This window comes from Talpa occidentalis, unplaced genomic scaffold (genome assembly GCF_014898055.3).
Source record: "Talpa occidentalis isolate TD23 unplaced genomic scaffold, MPIMG_talOcc4v2.1 talOcc4.11, whole genome shotgun sequence".
Taxonomy (NCBI): Eukaryota; Metazoa; Chordata; class Mammalia; order Eulipotyphla; family Talpidae; genus Talpa; species Talpa occidentalis.
The window spans coordinates 12,223,298-12,244,849 of NW_023601104.1; the positions used below are offsets into that span (position 1 = coordinate 12,223,298).

General features: G+C 36.3%; 1 protein-coding gene across 3 annotated transcripts in view; it reads right to left on the reverse strand.

The window, feature by feature from the left end:
- TTBK2 (tau tubulin kinase 2) overlaps window positions 1-21,552 on the reverse strand; it is a 140,236-nt gene that overhangs the window by 55,652 nt on the left and 63,032 nt on the right. Inside the window, exons 1-3 of one of the 3 annotated variants that reach the window (XM_037502315.2) lie at window positions 17,252-17,352; window positions 15,113-15,224; window positions 2,058-2,131 (exon numbers count right to left, since the gene is read on the reverse strand). The exons of 1 other annotated variant lie outside the window; for it this stretch is intronic. In XM_037502315.2, coding sequence (XP_037358212.1) covers window positions 2,058-2,069 — 12 coding nt within the window. In that variant the 5' untranslated portion in view covers window positions 2,070-2,131; window positions 15,113-15,224; window positions 17,252-17,352. Of the gene's footprint in view, window positions 1-2,057; window positions 2,132-15,112; window positions 15,225-17,251; window positions 17,353-21,552 lie in introns of those variants that run through there. One more of the 3 variants, XM_037502316.2, reaches the window with a different exon arrangement.

The window sequence follows — 21,552 nt, forward strand, 5'->3', positions numbered from 1 at the left end:
AAGTCATCAGCTTTTAGAAATATAGATAGGTAAAATATGTCTAGGATTTGCTTTCAAACAAAGTGGGGAGGGACAGGAAAAGAGTAACTGGCCTAACTTCTCCCTTCTTGCTCTGTTCTTGTTTATCTTTTCTTGCAGAAGTTGTTCACCCTTGCTCTGCTTATCTTTCCTTGCAGACGAAAACACAGAAAACCAGGGGAGACTGAGTGAGAAGCAGAAGGGGTTAAGCACGCTCCCATTAACACAGCAAATATAAAAAAAGCATATCCACCAGATACCAGGACAGATCTGGAGAACACCAAACTTGGGGGGTTGGCGGAGGAATGGTATGTGAATGCATTTCCTGGAAACTCCCAACTCTTTCTCTGAAATACTGCTGACACACATCCACTAGTCTCTTTCCCTCTTTAGTATCATCTCTACCCCACGCCCATACAAGCCCCTACCTAATTTTCCATTCTTTGGCCAATGAACCTGGCCTTGTTTAAGTGTTGAATGGGTAAAAGAAATGATCTGGTCAGTAACAGAAGCAGAATACATATGGAACAAGATTGGTCACACATTGCATAGGTGTTCATTATATTTTTTCTGCTTCCATGTATGTTCAACATTTCCCATAATAATAAAAAGTTAAAAAAAAATATGGCAGCTCTAATGTTAAGCACTTGAATATCTGTACTGGTTATAGGATTAAAAATATTTTTTGCCCTTCCCTAAGTGATATACTTATCACAAAACAGCACCCTCTGGCTATACTAAGGATGTTCATGTAAAACCTTAAAGGTGATAGGTCATTAAATGAGACTTATAGGAGTTCTGCCAGCAGAACATAGGAAAGAAATGAGTACAACTGTTTGAAGATAATTTTTTGGGTTTTGTCTTTTTTGGTTTTGTTCTGAATCCAGTAAGTAAAAATCCATTGTAATGGTAAATAGCTAGATTTTTTCCAACAGAAATAGGATTATTCCTTAAATTTTTTTTTAAGTAGGTTTTTTTTTGTTTGTTTTTTATGTGTAGAAGAACTGGGGTGTACGCCAGAGATGCAGGGAGTGAGAAGATTCACCAGAGACAGAGTGGGGAGCAGAACAGGTGAATTCACTGAAATACACTGCTAAGGGGAGCAGCAGGCAAGACAGAAATGGTCTGCTGAGCTATATGGGGGTTATCCCCCTGGCAGGGGACTGGACTCAGGCATTAACAGTGATAGCACTGAGACTTAATCCCTAGGCCACCAGAGAGGCCCTATTCCTTAAATTTCTTTCTTTTTTTTTTTAAAGATTTATTTATTTATTTATACAAGGACTGGGCACAGTCAGAAGTGCGGGAGGGTGAGAGAATTCACCAGAACCAGAGCGGGGAGCAGAACAGACAGACTTATGAAGTACACTGCTGAGGGGAGCAGCGGGCGGCAGGAGAGGTCTGCACACCATGTGGGACCCTCGCCCAGTGGCCGGGGATCGAACTGGCACTGCAGAGGCTGCGGGCAGCTATGCAACCCAGAGCTCAACCACTGCGCCACCGGGTAGGCCCTATTCCTTAAATTTCTTAAAGCAGATACATATAACTGAATTGCCATGAGGAAAAGAATCAAGTTAGGAGTTTTTAAAGAAATCAGAAACACCAGTGAGAAGCAAGATATAAGTATTACAGAGGAATCTCCATAAAAGAAGGACGTTTCAGGTTCCCTGCCCCACTTAGTTGAAGGGCAGAGCTTAGTGGTGAGGTGAAACTATAGAACACATGGAAGGAGACACAGGAAGGGAGACATGTGAGGGAGGGCATGCTTACTTCTTGGCTTTGTACTTGCAGCAGACACTTAGGGAATGTGGAAGAGACATGTGCAGTCAAAGCACATAGACATACTTGAAAAGAGACACATGGATGAGAAACACATGGGGAAGCTGACAATGGGAAACTTTATCTTGATTTTTACTTTGATCAAAATACCTAATTACAGTCATTTGAATAAAAATAACATTTTAGGTTTCATCTAAGCTACTGTAAGTACTTTGATCAAAACTAAAAAAATGTTAAGATACACTTTCAAAGTAACCTACCTGCAACTGCATGACCACATAGTTGAATCGATCATTCCTTCCACAGCCAATAAATCTACAAACATGGTCTTTCCCTAGATAAAAAGAAAACAATGGAAAAGGTTATACTATGGATTCTCTTGTAAAGTATTAGCAACTTTTGTAGGATTAAATATAAATAGCCTGTCTTAAGAACCTTAAAGATAGAAGATCTGCATTATTCAATTTTCTACCTACCTCACCCCAGACCCTGCACTGTTCCTTGTGTAGTCAAATAAATATTTATTGAATGAGTAGACAAAGAGAATAAATGAATTGTAACTTACGTCAGAAGGCAAAAAGTAAGAGGTCACTTCACATCAACCAGACATTATACATATGCAAGTACGGAAGAGTAATAAATAAGGACTATTTTAAGAGTATAAACCCTGAATTTTAACTATAGCCTTCCATTCACTATTATATGACTTTGGGTAGTTACTTAATCTTTCTGGGCCTCAATGATTTGTATTAGGTCAGTGCTTTTTCAACCTGAGTTTCAAGCATGAAATCCAAGGAAAAGCTGGCTAGAATGCAGAGATGCAAAAGGGGAACAGATAAGATCCTTCGAAGCCTTTATTTAAAAGAAGCAAAGATCCTAAGAATGAACCAAACCTGGTGGATTCCAGGGCCAAGAGGGATTTAGGCTAGAGCAAAGTAAATGAAGGGATAGAAAGCAGGAGATGGTGCTACAGATGTAGGCATGCACCAGATCCTAAAGAGTCTTGGACTCCATAAGAAGGAATCTAAACCACATGTGTAAGTTAATGTTTTCCAACCTAGATTACAAAATCATCTGGGAAACTTTTTAAAGATTCCTAAACTATTTTGATGCAGACTCTGTAGGGGAAGAAGAGGATATGAGTTTTCCAAAAGTTCTTTAAATGATCCGAAAGCAGACAGGCCATGGGCTGATAATTTGAAAATTACTGGTGGAGAGTTAATAAACAGCTAAAATATTTTTAAGATATGGAAAAACACACATAGAACACTGAATTTTAGAACATCACAGTGGTGACAATGAGGATAGACTACAGAGGTCAATTCTGTCAGCAGAAAGGACACTCTACAGACAGTTAAAATATCCCAAGATAAGAAAATAAGGGTTTGAATTTGAAATAGTAAAGACAGAAAAAAATAGGATCAGAGAGATACTAAAGATGTAGCTTTTTATTAAAAATTGGTACAATTACGGCCTCCCTGCTGGGGCAAGGTTTAAGTCTCAGTCACTGCCCTGGCCAGGGAGCTAACCCACATGGCACAGCAGACCGCTCCTGTCTCGCCTGCTGCTCCCCTCAGCAGTGTATTTCAGTCAATCTGCCTGTTCTGTTCCCCACTCTGTCCCTGGTGAGTTCTCTTACCCCCCAACACCTCTGGCCTATACATACCCCAGTTCTTGGATGCATAAATAAATCTTTTTTGAAAAATTGCTACAATTATATGAAAAGTTGTACCAAAATAAAAGAATATATGGGTTGTATAATTTTTTTTTAAAGATTTATTTATTCATTCATTTATTTATTTATTTATACAAGCACTGGGTACAGTCAGAAGCGCGGGGAGGGTGAGAGAATTCACCAGAGCCAGAGCAGAGAGCAGAACAAGCAGAAGGATCAAAGTACACTGCTGAGGGGAGCAGTGGGCGGCAGGAGAGGTCTGCGAGCCATGTGGGAGCCTCCCAGTGGCTGGGGATCGAGGCTGCAGGCAGCTTCGCAACCCAGCGCTCAACCTCTGCGCCACCAGGGAGGCCCGGGTTGTATAGATTTTAAGGGATATCAGAAAGTTGAGTGTGAAGACAATCAGCTAAATTCAGTAGACAATTGTAATGACAGGCCTAGTACTGAGACGAAAAAGCTGAGTTACAGAAATACACTGGGGAACCACTAGCTCATGTAAGGTAGATGGAACCATAAACATTGATGGAAGATTGCCAAGGAAAAGAATAAGGAACAAAAGAAACCTAAGACTAGAATTTGAAAAAATGAAACATTTAAAGCATGAGCAAAAATAAGAGAGCCCATGAAGGAAACAGAGGACTAGAGTGAGAGGCAGACAGATAATGTAAGAAAGGTACATCACAGAAACTGGAGAGCATTTTAAGGTGGAGAAGGCCAGTGACAAAAGACACAGACAGGCTGAGAAATGTTTATTAAAGAAAAAATTAGGATGTGACTTTGGAAGGGGGCAAAGAAACCCTGTCATAGAACATGACAATAAATGCAAAAACTTGCCTGTAAAGTGAGAAAGAGTGACAGACCAAAATGCAGACGAGCAAGATTTGGTAGACTTATGAGAAATATATTGCAACATTAAAAAAAGAATTTGTCCACTGACTGAATTAAAATGTAAAGACAGTCCAGACTTACTTTAGTTAATAAATCCATAACTTTTATATTTGGGTTATCACATTGTTCTCTCATTTCTGTGAGAGAAAGGGGTTCTAACTAGTAAGAATAGGTGCAATGGAAACAGTAACAATGTGAATGAAGAATGCATGTTTCTCACTTTGCATATTTTACATGTTTGCAAAACTATGTTATCTAGTAAATTGTACTAGGAATTAAAGTATGGAATAATGGTTAATTAGTAACTTACTCTTCTCAGTTTCATAGAAACAATAAAAAGTCATTAAAAAGGATTTTCCTCTTACTACCCATTCTTCGAGTCTACCTTCCTATTCCCCCGCACCTCTGGCCTGCACCCCAGTTATTGTATGCATAAATAAATAAATCTTAAAAAAAATCTTTATGATAAGTTATACCAAAATACTATTTATTTCTTGACACTAAAACTACATTACTTAAAAATAATAACAACAAAATCATACCATAGACCTTTATTGGAGAACCAATACACAAAGTCAGCAGGAAATGTTCTAGGATTTACCAATATCTCTTCATTGCTTTAGATAAGAGTTTAACAACTTCTTATACCTTATTTTGTGGTAAGTTTACTACTGCTCTTGTATTTTAAATATATAGTATACAATTAATGAAACTACTTAATAAAGTTATTCAATAAATATGTACAAATTTTTTGGAAGAATGGAGAAAATTACAATTTAAATAGAACAGCAAGTATTCACAACTAGGAGTAGTTATTAAAGTAACTTTTAAATTACTAGTAGTAACAGAGATCACTCCATGAGTACAGGGACTGTATCTATTTTGCTCTGGTACCTAGCACAATATCTGACCAATAGTAACACAATCAGCATTTGTGATAAACAAATTAATAGAAATTATAACAGCTAATAAAACAAGCTTAAGATGAAAGCACATTGTGCCAAGCATTATATTAAGTACTTCTGATGCGTTCAGCCATCCCATCTTAATAACATAAATATTTTTCAGATGTGGAAATGGAGGCTTAGTAAGGCTAAGCACTTTGTCCAAGATCCCAGTTAGAAGATGATGGAGGAATTTGATTCCCAAACCAATGCTCTTAATCATTATGTTAGAAATAACTGAAACAGATTTTTAGTCAAGTAACAATAAAACTAAAAAGGAAATAAAGACTGTGACAAAACACAGACAGGAAGACCTATTATATGCCAACTACTAAACTAGATACTAGGAATACAAGATAAATCAAGTAAGATTCATGCTGTCGAGGAGTTCATAGTCTAGATATTTGAACAAAAAAATGTAATACAACATGATAATCTCAGTATTAATAAACAAATTGATATGGACACTACACAGATTTGAACTTTTTGTTTATGAGACTTTACATTAGAGTTAATTCACTAGATTTTAAATGTATAAGATGAGAAGAACATTCCAAGAGAAGAACCATAAAGTATGAAGGATCCAAGCATAAATGAAAGATGATTTCCAGAACTGATAAGCTAGAGGACCATGTAAGGGTTAAAAGGTGGGCTTAAGTGGGAAGCATACTGAGACAAGAAAAGAAGGCTAAAGTCCTATATGCCAAATAGAGAAATTCAGATTTGACTTATTATTAAATGGTGGGGGACAGGAAGAGTTCAAAGGTTTTCGAGCATGAAAGTCACATGATCTGGCTGTGTTTTGAAAAGAAAACTAAAGTCCATTATACCTCTAAATCTTTCCATTTCAACATGAAGGAAAAGTTCATGTGCCAGAAACATGAGTTTAATACCTATTTTTCAAATACAGAGAAACCAAATAAAGGGCCAGATAAAGCCAAATTTAAAAAGCTAACCCTTGAAAGCTGACTATAGCACTGAAGAATAGGTGGGGGGAGAGGGCGAGAACAAAGTGTGGAGGGAGCACAATGGACTATGGTAGTGGACTACCAGTGCTTTGGTGGTAGGCGCACTACAGTAATAACACTATTAGGTTGTTATATTGTAAAACCTATATTCACAAAATAAGAAACATCGAAACATCGATATAAACCAACACCTCATTACAAAAAATTAAAAAGTAACTAAGTCACTTTTCTGCTTACCAGCTTCTTTACTTAATCTTTACAAGCCACATGAGGAATAACATAAGCACTTACAGCAAGAATTGTTGCACAGGTGAAATCAACTAAGTAAGGTATGTCTAATACTTAATATACTTCCTGGTACATAGTAAGTGCTCAATATATGTTCCCTATTATTAATATCACTGAAGTGTAGTGATTGGGAGCACTACTTTTGTAATCAGAGAAAGCTAAGCTAAACTCCTGACTCCTCTTTTTACTATTTTTGTGACAAATTCTTTAACCTCTCTTGGGCTCAATTTTCTAACTATAAAATGAGGGGAAATTTGTGGTAAGAATTAAATCAAGTAATATTTTTTTAAAAACACACTCTGACAATAATAACAAATACAGAAAGTATGATAAATACAAAGAGGCCTATTGTCCCACTTTATTACCTATGTTATTGGGACATGAAGAAGTTCCCATTTTTCTATTCTTACCAATACTTGGCATTGTCAGACTTCTATCTTTGCCAATTTGCTAGGTATAAAATGATGCTTTGCAATAATGGGCATTTCTCTAGTTATTAGTGAGGTTGGGCATTTTTTCAGCTATTTGTTGATTACTTAGGTTTTCATTTTTAAGAATTGCCCATCCCCTCTCTGTCCATTCCTGTCACTGACTACATTGGCTAGGATATCATTATCTCACTAATCATTGAATTAAAATCCTTTGCACCAAGAGCTGATGAGACTCAACAACAACAAAGAAAATAATCCAGTCAAAAAATGGGCAGAAGAGCTAAAAAGAAACTTCTCTGAAGAGGAAATGCAAATGGCCAACAGGCATATGAAAAAATGTTCAACATCACTTGTAATCAGGGAAATGCAAATCAAAACTACCATGAGATACCATCTTACACCAGTGAGAATGGCACATATTAAAAAAACTAGCAACAACAAATGTTGGCGAGGGTGTGGAGAAAAAGGAACTCTTCTGCACTGTTGGTGGGAGTGCAAACTGGTCCAACCACTATGGAGAGCTGTGTGGAGATTTCTGGACCTACTAAATATAGAGCTTCCATATGATCCAGCAATTCCACTCCTAGGTATTTACCCAAAGGACACAGAAACATCAATTCCAAAGAACACCTGCACCCCTATGTTTATAGCAGCACTATTTACAATAGCTAAGCTTTGGAAACAGCCCAAATGCCCAAAAATAGATGACTGGATCAAGAAGATGTGGTACATATACACCATGGAATATTACTCAGCATTCAAAAAAGATAAACACATGCCATTTGCAGCAACATGGATGGCGCTGGAAGGGATCATGCTCAGCGAAATAAGCCAGAAAGAAAAAGAAAAATACCGGATGGTCTCACTCATAGCAGGAATCTAGAAAACTTAAATAAGGGACCAGGAAAATGAATAACTATAAGAAAGTGAAAATCAAAATCAACAAAAATCTATGAACCAGAGACACTTTTGGGGGGTGGGTGGAGGGAGGGGAGGGATTGGGGTCAAAATGGGGGGTTGAAATTGTATGGGGAATATAAAAATAAAATTTATTAAAAAAAAAAGATATTCTGTAAAAACAAAATCAATTGCCTAAAGAAAATGCAGCCCAAGAAGAGCTAAAGAGACATTTCTCCAAAGAGGAAATGCAAATGGCCAACAGAAATATGAAAAAAAAAAAAAATCCTTTGCACCTATGTTCTCCAAAAAATTTAAGGCTATTACTGGCTCCCTGACGCTCTATCTTTCCTCTCCATATTCCTGGTGCCACATCACTCTCATTCTAAAGATCCAAGCCCACCTTATTCTCTCCCTTAGGCACATCAAGAAAATTTATGGACCTCTATCAGCCACAATACTCTGTTATCTTCCATTTATGCTTGCTGTTAGGCTGGACCTGACCTAATTCCTTGATTCTGATAGTTATCAGAATTTTCTGCCTGGTTCCCTCTTGTTCCCTCTTGGTGTTCCAAAGGAACTTTTTTATATATTTCTCTTTTTAAATGCTTTATACAACTTTCTTATAACATCATTCTGCAATGTCATTATTCATTCTTTCTGTATTAGTCTGACTTGATTGTAAGCCTCCAAGATCCCTTGTAGTCAGCATAGTTATTCAAATCTATCAAGTATCTAAGAAGGAAGGAAGAGGACAGGAAAATAAGGGTTGATAAACAATCCAGTACTCTGGATTTTTAGGGCTAAGACCATTTGCCCTATCTCCACTCCACTCTCCTCTTCCTACCCCCAATAGGCCAAAAGTACACCTGGGAATGACAGGCATAGGCTTGCCTTGTCCTGTGCTTCACCTCTTAGAAACATCCTTCTGCACTCCCCTGACTTTGATTACTCTAGTGGACTACTACCACCTATTACCTATCGACCAGGTTCACCTAGCATACCCTCCATCTTCCATTTTGTCAAATCTAATTGTACTTCCCTGGAATAGACCAAACCTGTCTCATGTAAGAACCCACAGATTATTCACAGGATAATCTTAAAATACTAATTTCATGTTATTTGCATATTCAAGAAACAACAGATGGTAATGCCTAGAGAAACAAGAGTAAAATGGGGAACCTGGAATTTGAGGTTGGTTCTACATTGTCTATCAGACTTCATTTCCTTCAATTCCTTAACATGAATAATAATATTCTCTATATACTATATTCTCATGATATACACTAATGAGAAATGTCTTTTTTATCCTCCCTCTCAAATATTCTACTTTGTGTTCACATTACCTTCCTCAATCTTAGCTCCTCAAATCAAACACAACTCTTAAGTATCTAAATATCCCTGTAGAAGGTAATAATGCCAACTAATACTTAGGATTAAATTTTCAGATATTATCAAGCCAGTTACCTAGCAAAGTCCTTGATAAACAAGACGATTAAAATAAGAGTTCTGTGTAAGAGCAAAAAAGTAAGGAATACAAATGGAACTAGAGAAGAAGGTCAGTAACGGGGTACCTGTTCACTAGGAGTCAGAGTCCATCAATCACAAGTAAATATAATGGAAATGTATTGGCATACCAATTTTAACTTTGTTTTGTCTCTCATGTGTAAAAAAATTGACAAAGGAATCCTAAATTTTACCAGGTCTTTACCAGCCACTCAAAATACTACCACCAAGGTTTTTTCTTGCTCTCCTAGATCTTAACTACCCTAGCAGTCAACAGAGAATTCATGTGGTCTGTCACCAAGCTCCTAGCTGAAAACAAAGTAATCCGTGGTATGTCTACTCAAAAAAGACTAGTCTTTGGATATAAAAATAGCATCTATTCTGGTCTGTACCCCAGTTCTTGTATAAATAAATAAATCTTTAAAAAAAAAAAAAACAGGGCCTCCCCGGTGGCACAGCGGGTTGAATGATGCACTGTCAAGCTGTTCGCAGCCTCTGCAGCGCAGGTTCAATTCCTGGCCATCCAGGGAGATACCCACATTGCGCAGAAGACCTCTCCTCCTCTCCTGCCTATCCAGCTGCTTCCCTCAGCAGTGTCTTCAGTCTGTCTGCCTGTTCTGCTCCCTTCTCTGTCTCTGGTGAATTCTCTCACCCTCCCACACCTCTGACTGTACCCCTGTTCTTTTATTCATTAAATTAAATTCATAAAACAAATTTTGGTCAAGTATAAATATATTAATCTTAAAAAAACCACAATGAAATAATATGCAATTATATGCAAATTATATGCAAATTATATGGCAAGCAGCACCCTGCCAGTTAAATACAGATTTTAACTGTGATATGAAAAGATTAAAGCAAGTGTTATTTGCAAACATCTTCTAACTGCCCAAAGTCTTTTTGTAAAGGAACAGACATGCTATACTCTAAATGGTATAACCTAACAAATCTCTTTGTTTTTACAGTGTCATTTGGTCAGCTACTATTCTTGCTTTCAATTCAAGAGCCTAAAAAAATATGACTGTGGGGTGGTATTGTAGTAGGTCTGTATTACAGCATTATATATTAGTAAGAGTAACAATGCCATAGAAATGTAATTTTTACATGGCTTGTTGATCAAATAAAACAATGAAAAGGGAGTATCACTCATTTTCCTTTTTAAATAAATGAGCCATCTGCTAATAAAATTTAAAGTACCAAAACCACTAATAGGAATGAGCTGGAATTCATAAAACAAATTTTGGTCAAGTATAAATTAGCAAATATTGGGATTCTGCAAAGTTGGATGACTGAACTGCTAAGGATACAACAAAACAAGTTTTACCTTTCTTACCTAAATACTCTGTAAAGTTACTCATTCCCACCAAAATAAACAAAACAAAACACACCATTTAATAACAGCAACTCATGAAATATCTAAGACATGGGAAGTGAAAAAACAAAAGGTTTAGTTTCTGTCCTCATAAAATTTACAGTCTTATTGGAAAAAAATGGACTTATTATAAAATACTAATTAATATGGATAGTGTAAATAAATCTATAGGTTATGAGAACAAAGAACAGATTACACAGGAATAGATTTATTGGATTAGAATGCATCACAGAGCTTGGAGCTTGACTGAGTTAACATGTTATTAATACCAAATGAAGAGATGTCCTCTAAAACAAGTCCCTGGGGGGAAATAATTTAGGCAGTAACAAAGGAACAAAGACTCATCATTTCTCACAAAGATGCCCATCTAACAATTCCTTAGGTTCTAGTAAGCTCATCAGGACGAAAATTCACTGGCAGAAGAAAATTTCCAAACTTTTCACAGCCAATTTCATCACTTTAACAAGACTCTCTGCCCTCTTTCAGTGGCCAACTGAAAACTACCAGGATTTTGTGGATAAAATGAACACAATTTCACCTTCTACTTTTAAAAGGTACTTATCTTTTACAAAAGCATAGGACCAAATATATGTAAACATAGGAGAAAAGAGGTTAAAAAGTAGAGATCACTCTGAAAGGTCCAATATCTGCATCACAGGAGGTCCAGAATAGAAGACAGAGAAAACACAAGGGTTGAAACCACCATCAAGAAAAGTTCCCAAGAAAAACCTTCAAATCATGCATTTCAATAAAGGACAGAACCTGATATACTAGAGGAAAACACACCCATACTAAGGTATATCATCATGAAATTGCTCAATATTAGGGCAAAGAAAAACTTACAAGTTGCCAAAGTAACAAGAATTATAATAGAATTATAATTCTCAACTGCTACAGTGAAAATTTCAAGGCAAATTAGTTAAACAAAATCGTCAATTCAGAATTCTGTACCCAATTAGGCCATAATTTACATGTGAAGGTAGGATAAAAAATAACAAAAGTTTCAGATACCCAAGATAGGTCTCAAAAATATTATTTCCATGCACCCTTTATTCAGTAAGCTAAGTGAGGGTGTTTCACTAAAATGAGAATAAACAAAAAAGAGATTCGATAAAGCATATGACATAAAAGAGAAGCAAAGAGAATCCCTGGGAAGATTATGAGAGTTGTGAATATAGAGTAATCTATATTACTCGCTATATGATAGTTGTGAGTCTAGAGAGTAGTCAGGCCTAACTGGGACAGAGTAAGAAGTTCCTATAGAGATTTCCCTAAGACAAAGAAATTAAAAGTAGTTGTGTGTGTTAGTAGTTCATTCTTCTTTATTACAGAATAGTGGTCCATCGTATGGATATACCACAGCTGATTTATCCAATCACTGTTTAAAGGACATGTTTTTGGCAACTAAGAGCAAAAAGTGATATAAATATCAAGTATCTGCTTTTGTATGAACATAAATTTTTATTTCTCCATGGTAAATGCTTAGGAATAGGATGGCTAGGTAATACCTATTCATATTCACATACAGTAGGTACATGTTCAATTTTTTTCCCAGAGAAATTGTATCATTCTGTGTCCCTACCAGCAATGTGTAAGAGTTCTAGTAGTTCCACATCCTTATCAGCACTTGGTATTGTCAACAGTTTAACATTTCAAAGGGATGGGCAGTGACAACTCTCCATCATTTTAATTTACATTCCCCTAATGGCTTTTCATGCACTGACTTGCCACTCCATATACTCTTTGACAACCTTTCGTTATTAATTGGATTGTTTTCTTACTGTTGAGTTTTCAGAGTTCTTTACATATTCTTTGCAGGTCACAGCAAAGTTTTCATTTTGATGAAACCCAATGTATCACCTTCTTTTATAAAGCTTGCTTTTGGTATCATGCTAACTGCCTTCATCCAGGTCAAAAAGATTTTTTCCCACTTTTTTTTTGTGAAAGTTTTACAGCTTTATATTTTACATTTAGATTCATGTTAACTTTTAAATTAATTTTTAGGTAATGTGGGTGGTCTAGGTCAAGGTATTTTATCTATTATGGCTGGCCAACTGTTGGAACAACTGGATTAGCCAACATCACTTATTGAAAAGACAGTTCTTCCTCTACTAAGAGGACTTTATGATTTTGTAAAAAAGTAGTGTAATATTGCTGTGGGTCTGCTTTTGGAGGTCTTATTCTATTCCACTGATCTCTATGTATATCCCCTTGCCAATTCCACAGTCTTATTATGGTAGTTTTGTACCTAGTTTTTGTTTTTTTTTAATCATGTAGCTTAATTTTTCCAAAATTTATTTCTCTTTTTCAAAACTGTTTTGGCTATTCTAGGTCTTTGATTTGTCTATAGATCTTAGAATCAGCTTCCCTATAAACACAAACAGTGCTGACTGGTATTTGGTATTAATGTTAAATCTATAGGTCATTTTGGGAAGAATGAGAATCTTTACTATGGTGAATCTTAAAATTCATGACTATGTTCCTCCATTTATTTAAATCTTTGATTTTTTTTTTAAAGTCACAATATTATAGTTTTCAGCACAAAGATCTGTTACATTTACACCTAAGTATTTCATTTTGGGAGCACTACTGTAAATGGTCATTTTAAAATTCAGTTTTCAACTGCTTACCCTAGTCTATTAAAATGATTGCTTTTGGGGCCTTCCTGGTGGCGCATAGGTTAATATCTCAGCGCTATCAAGTTATTGCTAGCCACTGCAGCATGAGTTTGATCCCCGGCCAGAAGAGCTAACCCATATGGTGCAGTAGACTTCTCCTGTCTCACCCGCTGCTCCCCTCAGCAGCGTATTTCAATCAATCCACCTGTTCTGCTTCCCACTCTGTCTCCAGTGAATCCTTTCACTCCCTGCATCTCTGGCCTATACCCCAGTTCTTGTATGCATAAATTTAAAAAATAAATCTTTAAAATAAATAAAAAATGATTGCTTTTTTGGGTTTCCTTGAATCTCTTGCTAAGTCATTTTAGGAATTTTTTTTGTGAATTCCTTGGGATTTTCTACATATACCATACCATCATGTCATATACAAATAGGAACAATTTTATTTCTTCCTCCAACCTATATATCATTATTTCTTCAAATATTTTTGCTGCATCACATTCGTTTTCTTCTCAATCTGTCTCTGATGACATAAATGTTTCACCTTGTGATATTGTGATACTATCTCTTAGATCCCTGAGACTCTGTGTATTTATTTATTATCTGTCAAGTCCACTCTGCTATTGAGCCCATCCAGTGAGTTTTTCGTTTCTATTGCTTTATTTCTCAGTTCTAAAATTTCCAGTTAGTTCTTCTTTATGTCTTCTATTTCTTTGTTGAGACTTCCTATCTTCCTGTTCATTCCTGGAACATGATCAAAAGAGCTGATTTAAAGTCTCTTTGAGATAATTTTAACATCTGTGTGATCTTGGCACTGGCCTCGGCATCTGTGTTCTCTATTTTCCCATGTGAATGAAAGTATTCTGGGTATTTTTTAAGGTAAGTGATTTTAGATTGTACTCTGGGCATTCTGGATATTATGTTAAGGGGCTGAGTCTTATTTTAAGTTCCTTGAGAATGTCAGTGTTTTAGCCAATAACTGAACCAGATGGGTTAACACTTCAAGCTCTGAGCAGTCTTCTGTGGGTTCTATTTCCAATTTTAATTCAGTTTGCAATGACTTTGCAGTCATACTGAATATGTTTCATAACTGCCCCTGCAGTTTTCAGTCTGGAACTTGGGGGTGGTCAATCTCATAATTCAGTTCTTGTTTATGTATGCTGTATAGGATGATCAGATTTATGCATACACAGCTCAGAAGTCCATAAGCAACTTTAAGCAGTTAATTCCCAAGCTCCTCACTGTACTGCTTTCAGCAGCCTAGGGTTCCCCTTTTCCAGCCTCTCAGAAGAAAGCCGAGGCTTCATTAACACCACTCTGCAGTATACTTCTCATGACTGAGCCCACAGCAGGGCCAAGCAACAGAAGAGCAGAGGGAGCAAAAAAGCAATGGGATTTGCCCCATTCTCTTGAAACCATAGCTCCTCCAATCTGAGAGGAAGGTTCCCCTCCCTCTGAGATTCAGACCTCCATGAGGCTAAGGCCTCATAGCCTCACTGAGGCTTGAGGCCTGGGGAACAAGAAAATGAAAAAGAAGAAGAAAAAAAGAGAAAGATGTAGGACTGCCACATTTTCTCTGAATATTAGGAGACCCCTTTCCTGTTCCTTGAGCCAGAACTAGAGGATGTTCCTGGTCCTTTTTCTGTCCATGTTAATGACCACTTTCAAGTTTCAGGTTACATTAAGTTCAGGCTGGGGCATACCGGAAGAAAAAAATGGTAAACTCACCGCCGCTTCAGTGGTACTTTGAATTCTGGTCTTCTTCCCCAATCTGCCTCCTACTATTTACTTTTCAGAGTCCTCAAATAGCCACTCCAAGCATTCTGTCCAGGTTTTATAGCTGCATTCAGTGGAAGAGACAGGGTGAAGTGTGCTTACTCCATTTATCTGGAACCAGAACCTGGACTATTGTTTTCATAACAACTTTGTAGAACTGACTGATTATTTAAACTATTTTTATAACTCTGATCATAAGAAATTAAAAATAAATCCTATAATAATCTTATTGAGGGAAAGGGAACAAGCAAGCTAGTGGGATCATTTTTTTAAGTATATATGTATATTTTAGATATTATATGCTTAGGAAAAAAGTGAAGTTCCTAATTGTATTTTGCTTTATTTGTTTTAAATTTTATTTACCTGTGGAATTTTATAAAAACTAGAATTGTTGTAAAGTTTTAAAAAGAAGAAAAAATAAAAGTTATCCCAAATTATGAAGACAGAGGAAGCAGACAACAGATGAGAGGGCATAAACTATTTAAGAAATTAAGTTCAGAATGACTCAACAGTTTCAAAGAAAGAGATCAGAGACGAACAGAGGGTCAATTCAAGGTCTTATATGCCATGTTAAGGTGGTGGACTTTATCTGAGAAAAAGGAAGCCCTGAAGCGTTTTGAGCAAAGGCTGGGGAGTGACATTATCCAGCTGTTATGTTTGAAGGATTATTCCTGTTGCAGAACATAAAATTGCAAGGAGCATGAATCTTACCATCTAAATCTAGGGGTCTCATCAAGTTGCAGAGTTGTTTAGAGAATGAGCCACACATTATTAGGGAGTCAGGTAAGTAAGGGAAGGAGATTTTAAACACGCATACATACCCACATATATAATCATGGACTATATTAATATATATAGGTGTGGACAGATTATAACATTTATCACATATTTCCAGGAATAAAAACACAAGAAACCAGTTAACCATGGTTAACTTTGGAGGAGGGTGAAGGGCTAAGAGAAAGCAAACATTTGTTTTTCATTTATTCTTTTGTTCGATTTTTAAATATTTTTCTATTAACATTTACATCTGTAAGAAGTGTTGTAAAAAAAGAAAAATGGAGTTCTTACACACAAACTACATTTAAAATAGATACAAGATATTAAAATAAGTACAGAGTCTAGCATTTAGTAACAGTGTTCTATCTAGCATATAGTAAACATTCACACACTGTTACAGATCTCCCCACAGATATTACAAATCATTTAAAGTAAGTTTATAACAACTTTCTAATTACATTATGCTACAATATATTGTACTCATTTACCATGGATTTTCAAGCACACAGAAATTTAAAAAAGATAAAGAGTAAGAATAAATGTTGAAGGTAGTTATAACTGCCATTTTCACAATGAAAGAAATGTTAGCATATTATTTTTAATTTCTTAAGAACCAAAAGGTCTAAAGGGAAAAAGTAAAAGATTCTTTACTTTCCTCTAATACCCAAATTAACCATTCCCTATGGCTTCTTGAGTTCTGTATTCCAGACTTTGTTTCTATATATGATATATGAAACATAAATTTATGTCCATTTGTGTTTAAAAAGACACTCATGCATATCTTTTATTCTTTCAAGAAAATGAATCTCTGTTCATTAAAATAATATAAATCTACTCTATTTCCTACGTGTCAATTTCTAAACCCAAACAGAATGACTAGACAAATCCCCAAGTTGGCAGATAATGCTGTCTTCCAAGTATGAAATGTTAAAAAGACATATTCAACAGGTTAAATATTCAGAGATTTCCTAACACCTTTGATGGAAGATACGAACCTTAACAAGGGCAAGAAAGAGTTACTTAAAGTGGAAAAATACACAGGTTGAAAACACAAAAAGGCAGAGGATAGGTGTATAAAAGGTTAGAGGATATAATGAGGAGTAAGGGTATCCCTAATCTCTTGGGTCCCAGAGTACTACTACTACGTTGTCACACAAGATCTTCTAACATCTTTTAACAGATAAGCATTAATGATGATAAGCAATGTCAGAGAAACTTTCATACACAATCTTCTACACTGGATAGATCAGTGGTCTAATCCAGAAACTACATATTTCTTATATTCTTATGACTGGGGTAAGGAAGTAATCATACTTTGCAGCAGTAGCTGGAGACTTCAAGGAGGGAAGGCAGAAGAGATGGAGTTGCTCTCCTGTAACAGTAACCCTTCTTCCCAACTCTCAGCTTGTGCTCTGCAGCCTACAAAGCAAAAATAAAATCCAGGACCAATATTTCAGGGTAAAAAAAAAAGGCCCCTAAAATTAAAAAAAAATTACTTCCTCTTTATAGGCTATGATAAAAATGTCATTTTCCCCTGCACTTATATGGGATAAGACAAGACCAATTATTTCAACTGAGAATAATAAAATTTCTTGGCTACCAAACTATAGTATTTACTCTATTGCTTCTTGATACTAATAGGATACTCACTTGCTTTTAGAGGATCACTACAAAAACTTTTAAATAATGAAATAATCCTTTAATTACCTTCTCATGTCTCATGTAAGGTAATATGTAAGAAGAAAAAACAAAGTTTTACTCAAGTTGATACTTTGAAAAAGCACAGGAAGAGATAGGATTTAACAAACACTGAACACAAAGTATTAGTGAGGAAACTGATCTACAGAATAATTTTAAAGAAAAACTTCTTATGCTTAAGTATATATTTATATGCCAACTGGTAGAAAAGTAAACAAAATAAAAACTTTTAACGATCCTAAGAAGACTTCCTTCGATAAAAAGACAAACAGTATGGATTACAGTAATATTATGATACTCTGAATTCCCAAGCCATTAAACTCAGCCATTAAGTCATTATATTCAAGCCAAAAAACACCTAAACCAAATATATGTCATTTTTCTAGAAAATCAGAGAGACTATCTTTTATTATAACGAAGAACAAAATTTCCAGATAATACAGCTTTGAGGCTATGAATTGTAGTCATTCCAAAGGTAACTTGATCATCATTAGTAGCACTGTTTAGTAAATTGCTCTAAAATCTCAGTATACCTTTCTTACAAAAAAATTCAATGAGGGCCTCCCCCGTGGCGCAGCGGTTGAGCGCTGGGTTGCGAAGCTGCCCGCGGCCTCTGCGGCGCCAGTTCGATCCCCGGCTGCTCCCCAGCCACCAGAGGAGGGTCCCACATGGCGCGCAGACCTCTCCTGCCGCCCGCTGCTCCCCTCAGCAGTGTACTTCGGTCCTTCTGCCTGCTCTGCTCCCCGCTCTGGCTCTGGTGAATTCTCTCACCCTCCCGCGCTTCTGACTGTACCCAGTGCATGTATAAACAAAAACAAAACAAAACAAATAAATAAATAAAACATGCCTCTATTAAAAAAAAAAAAATTTCAATGAATTTTATTAAGAAAATAACCAGAAATAGATGACTTCTTATCCTATTCTCCAATTCCCATTTACAAATGTATGCTTATCAATGAACAAAGCTACTTTGTGTTATTCATTTCACCACTGAGTTTATTACAACCATCAAAATTAAATGTACAGAGAGTCCCTAACTTATATGATGGTGCAAGTTAAGATTTTTTACCTTACAGTGGTGTGAAAGGGATATGCATTCAGTAGAAATTGGTACTATGGTCTCTTGACACTGGGTAGTGGCAGTAAGCAGCAGTTCCCATTTTCAATTTAGAGTATTTTTTTTAAAGATTTATTTATTTATTCATACAAGAACTGGGGTACAGGCTGAGGTGTGGGGGATGAGAAGATTCACCAGAGACAGAGTGGGAAACAGAACACAGGCAGAGTGACTGAAATACACTGCTGAGGGAGCAGCGGGCAATCAGGAGAGGTCTGCTGTGCCATGTTGGTAGCCACCTGGCCGGTGCTCAAACTTGTGCAGCAACTGCGGATAGCTTCATAGGTTGTGTCTTAACCCTTGCACCACCAGGGAGGCCCCTCAACTTAGAAATTTTTAATTTACCATGGGTTTATTGGGATGTAACCTCATTAGAGGTTAAGGAAGATCTGCACATAATTCCTGTCTGTTAAGATGCTTTCAATTAAAAGAGAGCACAGATGTATTTTAAAAAATGAAACAATGCAAATAATTTGAAAAATGTGTATGAGAATAAAGCAGGCAAAATCGAGTACTTATTAAAACCTATTGAGACAAATTTGTTGGGTCAACAGTAATTAGTGCCCTAGTGCTCACATTGCAGTTTTGATTGTTTCTCAAAACAGGAGTCCTTGGAGAAATAGGGTGACTGATTCTAGTTATGGCTCAGGGAAAGTTCAAGGTAAGTTTAAAATATATTGCTGTGTGAAAAAGCAAGGAGATAGGTCGAAAGACAGAACTAACTTGAAAGGGTTTATACTAGTCAAAGTTGTAAAAACGTGAGCATTGAAAGAATGACTCCTAAAATAAAATATAAAAATCCATGAGTTCATGTGTTACTTAAAGCAAACAAATGCAAACAACTTACTAGTCCCACAAGGGCACATATTATTATGAAAACTGGGAAGAAAAAATGAAGCCTTTACCCTATCCTTTTTACAATCACTATATTTCAAGGGCACAAACAATCTATTTTGCAGGAAAAATCCAGTTAAGAAACTTCAAAGGAATAAAAGAATTAGAAAAATTATCATTGCAATCCCTAAGGGGAACAGAGGATCTAGACAATGTATCCTAGCCAAAAACAGTAACAAAATGAATTTCATCAAAAGCCTCTAGATGCAAACTACCAATTCATAGGAAATAGAACATGTTTTTTAAAAAAAAAAAGATTTATTTATTTATTTTTTTATAATAAATTTTATTTTATATTCCCCATATAATTGCAACCCCCTTATTTTGACCCCATCCCTCCCCCCACCCCCTAAGCCCCACAGAGTGTCTATGGTTCATAGTTTTTTGTTGATTTTGATTTTCACTTTCTTATAGTTATTCATTTTCCTGGTCCCTTATTTAAGTTTTCTAGAGTCCTGCTATGAGTGAGACCATCCGGTCTTTTTCTTTTTCTTTCTGGCTTATTTCGCTGAGCATGATCCCTTCCAGCGCCATCCATGTTGCTGCAAATTGCATGTGTTTATCTTTTTTGAATGCTGAGTAATATTCCGTGGTATATATGGACCACATCTTCTTGATCCAGTCATCTATTTTTGGGCATTTGGGTTGTTTCCAAAGCTTAGCTATTGTAAACAGTGCTGCTATAAACATAGGGGTGCAGGTGCTCTTTGGAATTGATTTTCTGTGTCCTTTGGGTAAATACCTAGGAGTGGAATTGCTGGATCATATGGAAGTTCTATGTTTAATAGGTCCAGAAATCTCCACACAGCTCTCCATAGTGGTTGGACCAGTTTGCACTCCCACCAACAGTGCAGGAGAGTTCCTTTTCTCCACAACCTCGCCAACATTTGTTGTTGCTAGTTTTTTTAATATGTGCCATTCTCACTGGTGTAAGATGGTATCTCATGGTAGTTTTTGATTTGCATTTCCCTGATTACAAGTGATGTTGAACATTTTTTCATATGCCTGTTGGCCATTTGCATTTCCTCTTCAGAGAAGTTTCTTTTTAGCTCTTCTGCCCATTTTTTGACTGGATTATTTTCTTTGTTGTTGTTGAGTCTCATCAGCTCTTTGCAGATTTTTGTGATCAGTCCTTTATCATTAGTGTTGTGTGCAAAAATGTTCTCCCAGTTGGTGGGGTTTCTCTTTGTTTTTGTTATTGTCTATTTTGCTGTGCAGAAGCTCTTTAATTTGATGTAGTCCCAGCTGTTTATCTTTGCCTTCACTATCATTGCTTTGGGTGATGTGTCTGTAAAGATGTCTTTGATGTGAATATCACGTAGTGTTTCGCCTATCTTTCCTTCTATGTATTTTATGGTTTCAGGTCTTATGTCTAGTTCTTTAATCCATTTTGAGTTGATTTTTGTGTATGGGGTGCGGTAGTGGTCAAGCTTCATTCTTTGCATGTAGCGACCAGTTTTCCCAGCACCATTTATTGAACAAACTTTCTTTGCTCCAATGCATAGTCTTTGCTCCTTTGTCAAAGATTAGTTGACCATAAATCTGTGGGTTTATTTCTGGATTTTCTATTCGATTCCATTGGTCTGTATGTCTGTTCTTGTTCCAATACCATGCAGTTTTGATGATTATGGCTTTGTAGTATAGTTTGAAGTCTGGGAGTGTGATGCCTCCATTCCCTTCTTTTTTTTTCAGGAGAGCTTTGGCTATTCGGGGTTTTTGTGATTCCATATGAATTCCATCAATAATTACTCTATTTCTTTGAAGAATGACATTGAAATTTTGATTATGGAATAGCATTGAATCTGTATATTGCTTTTGGTAGGATGGCCATTTTAATAATGTTTATTCTAGAAGAACATGTTTTTAAAAAAAAAAATCACAAGGATGGAGTCAGTCAAATCCAAAA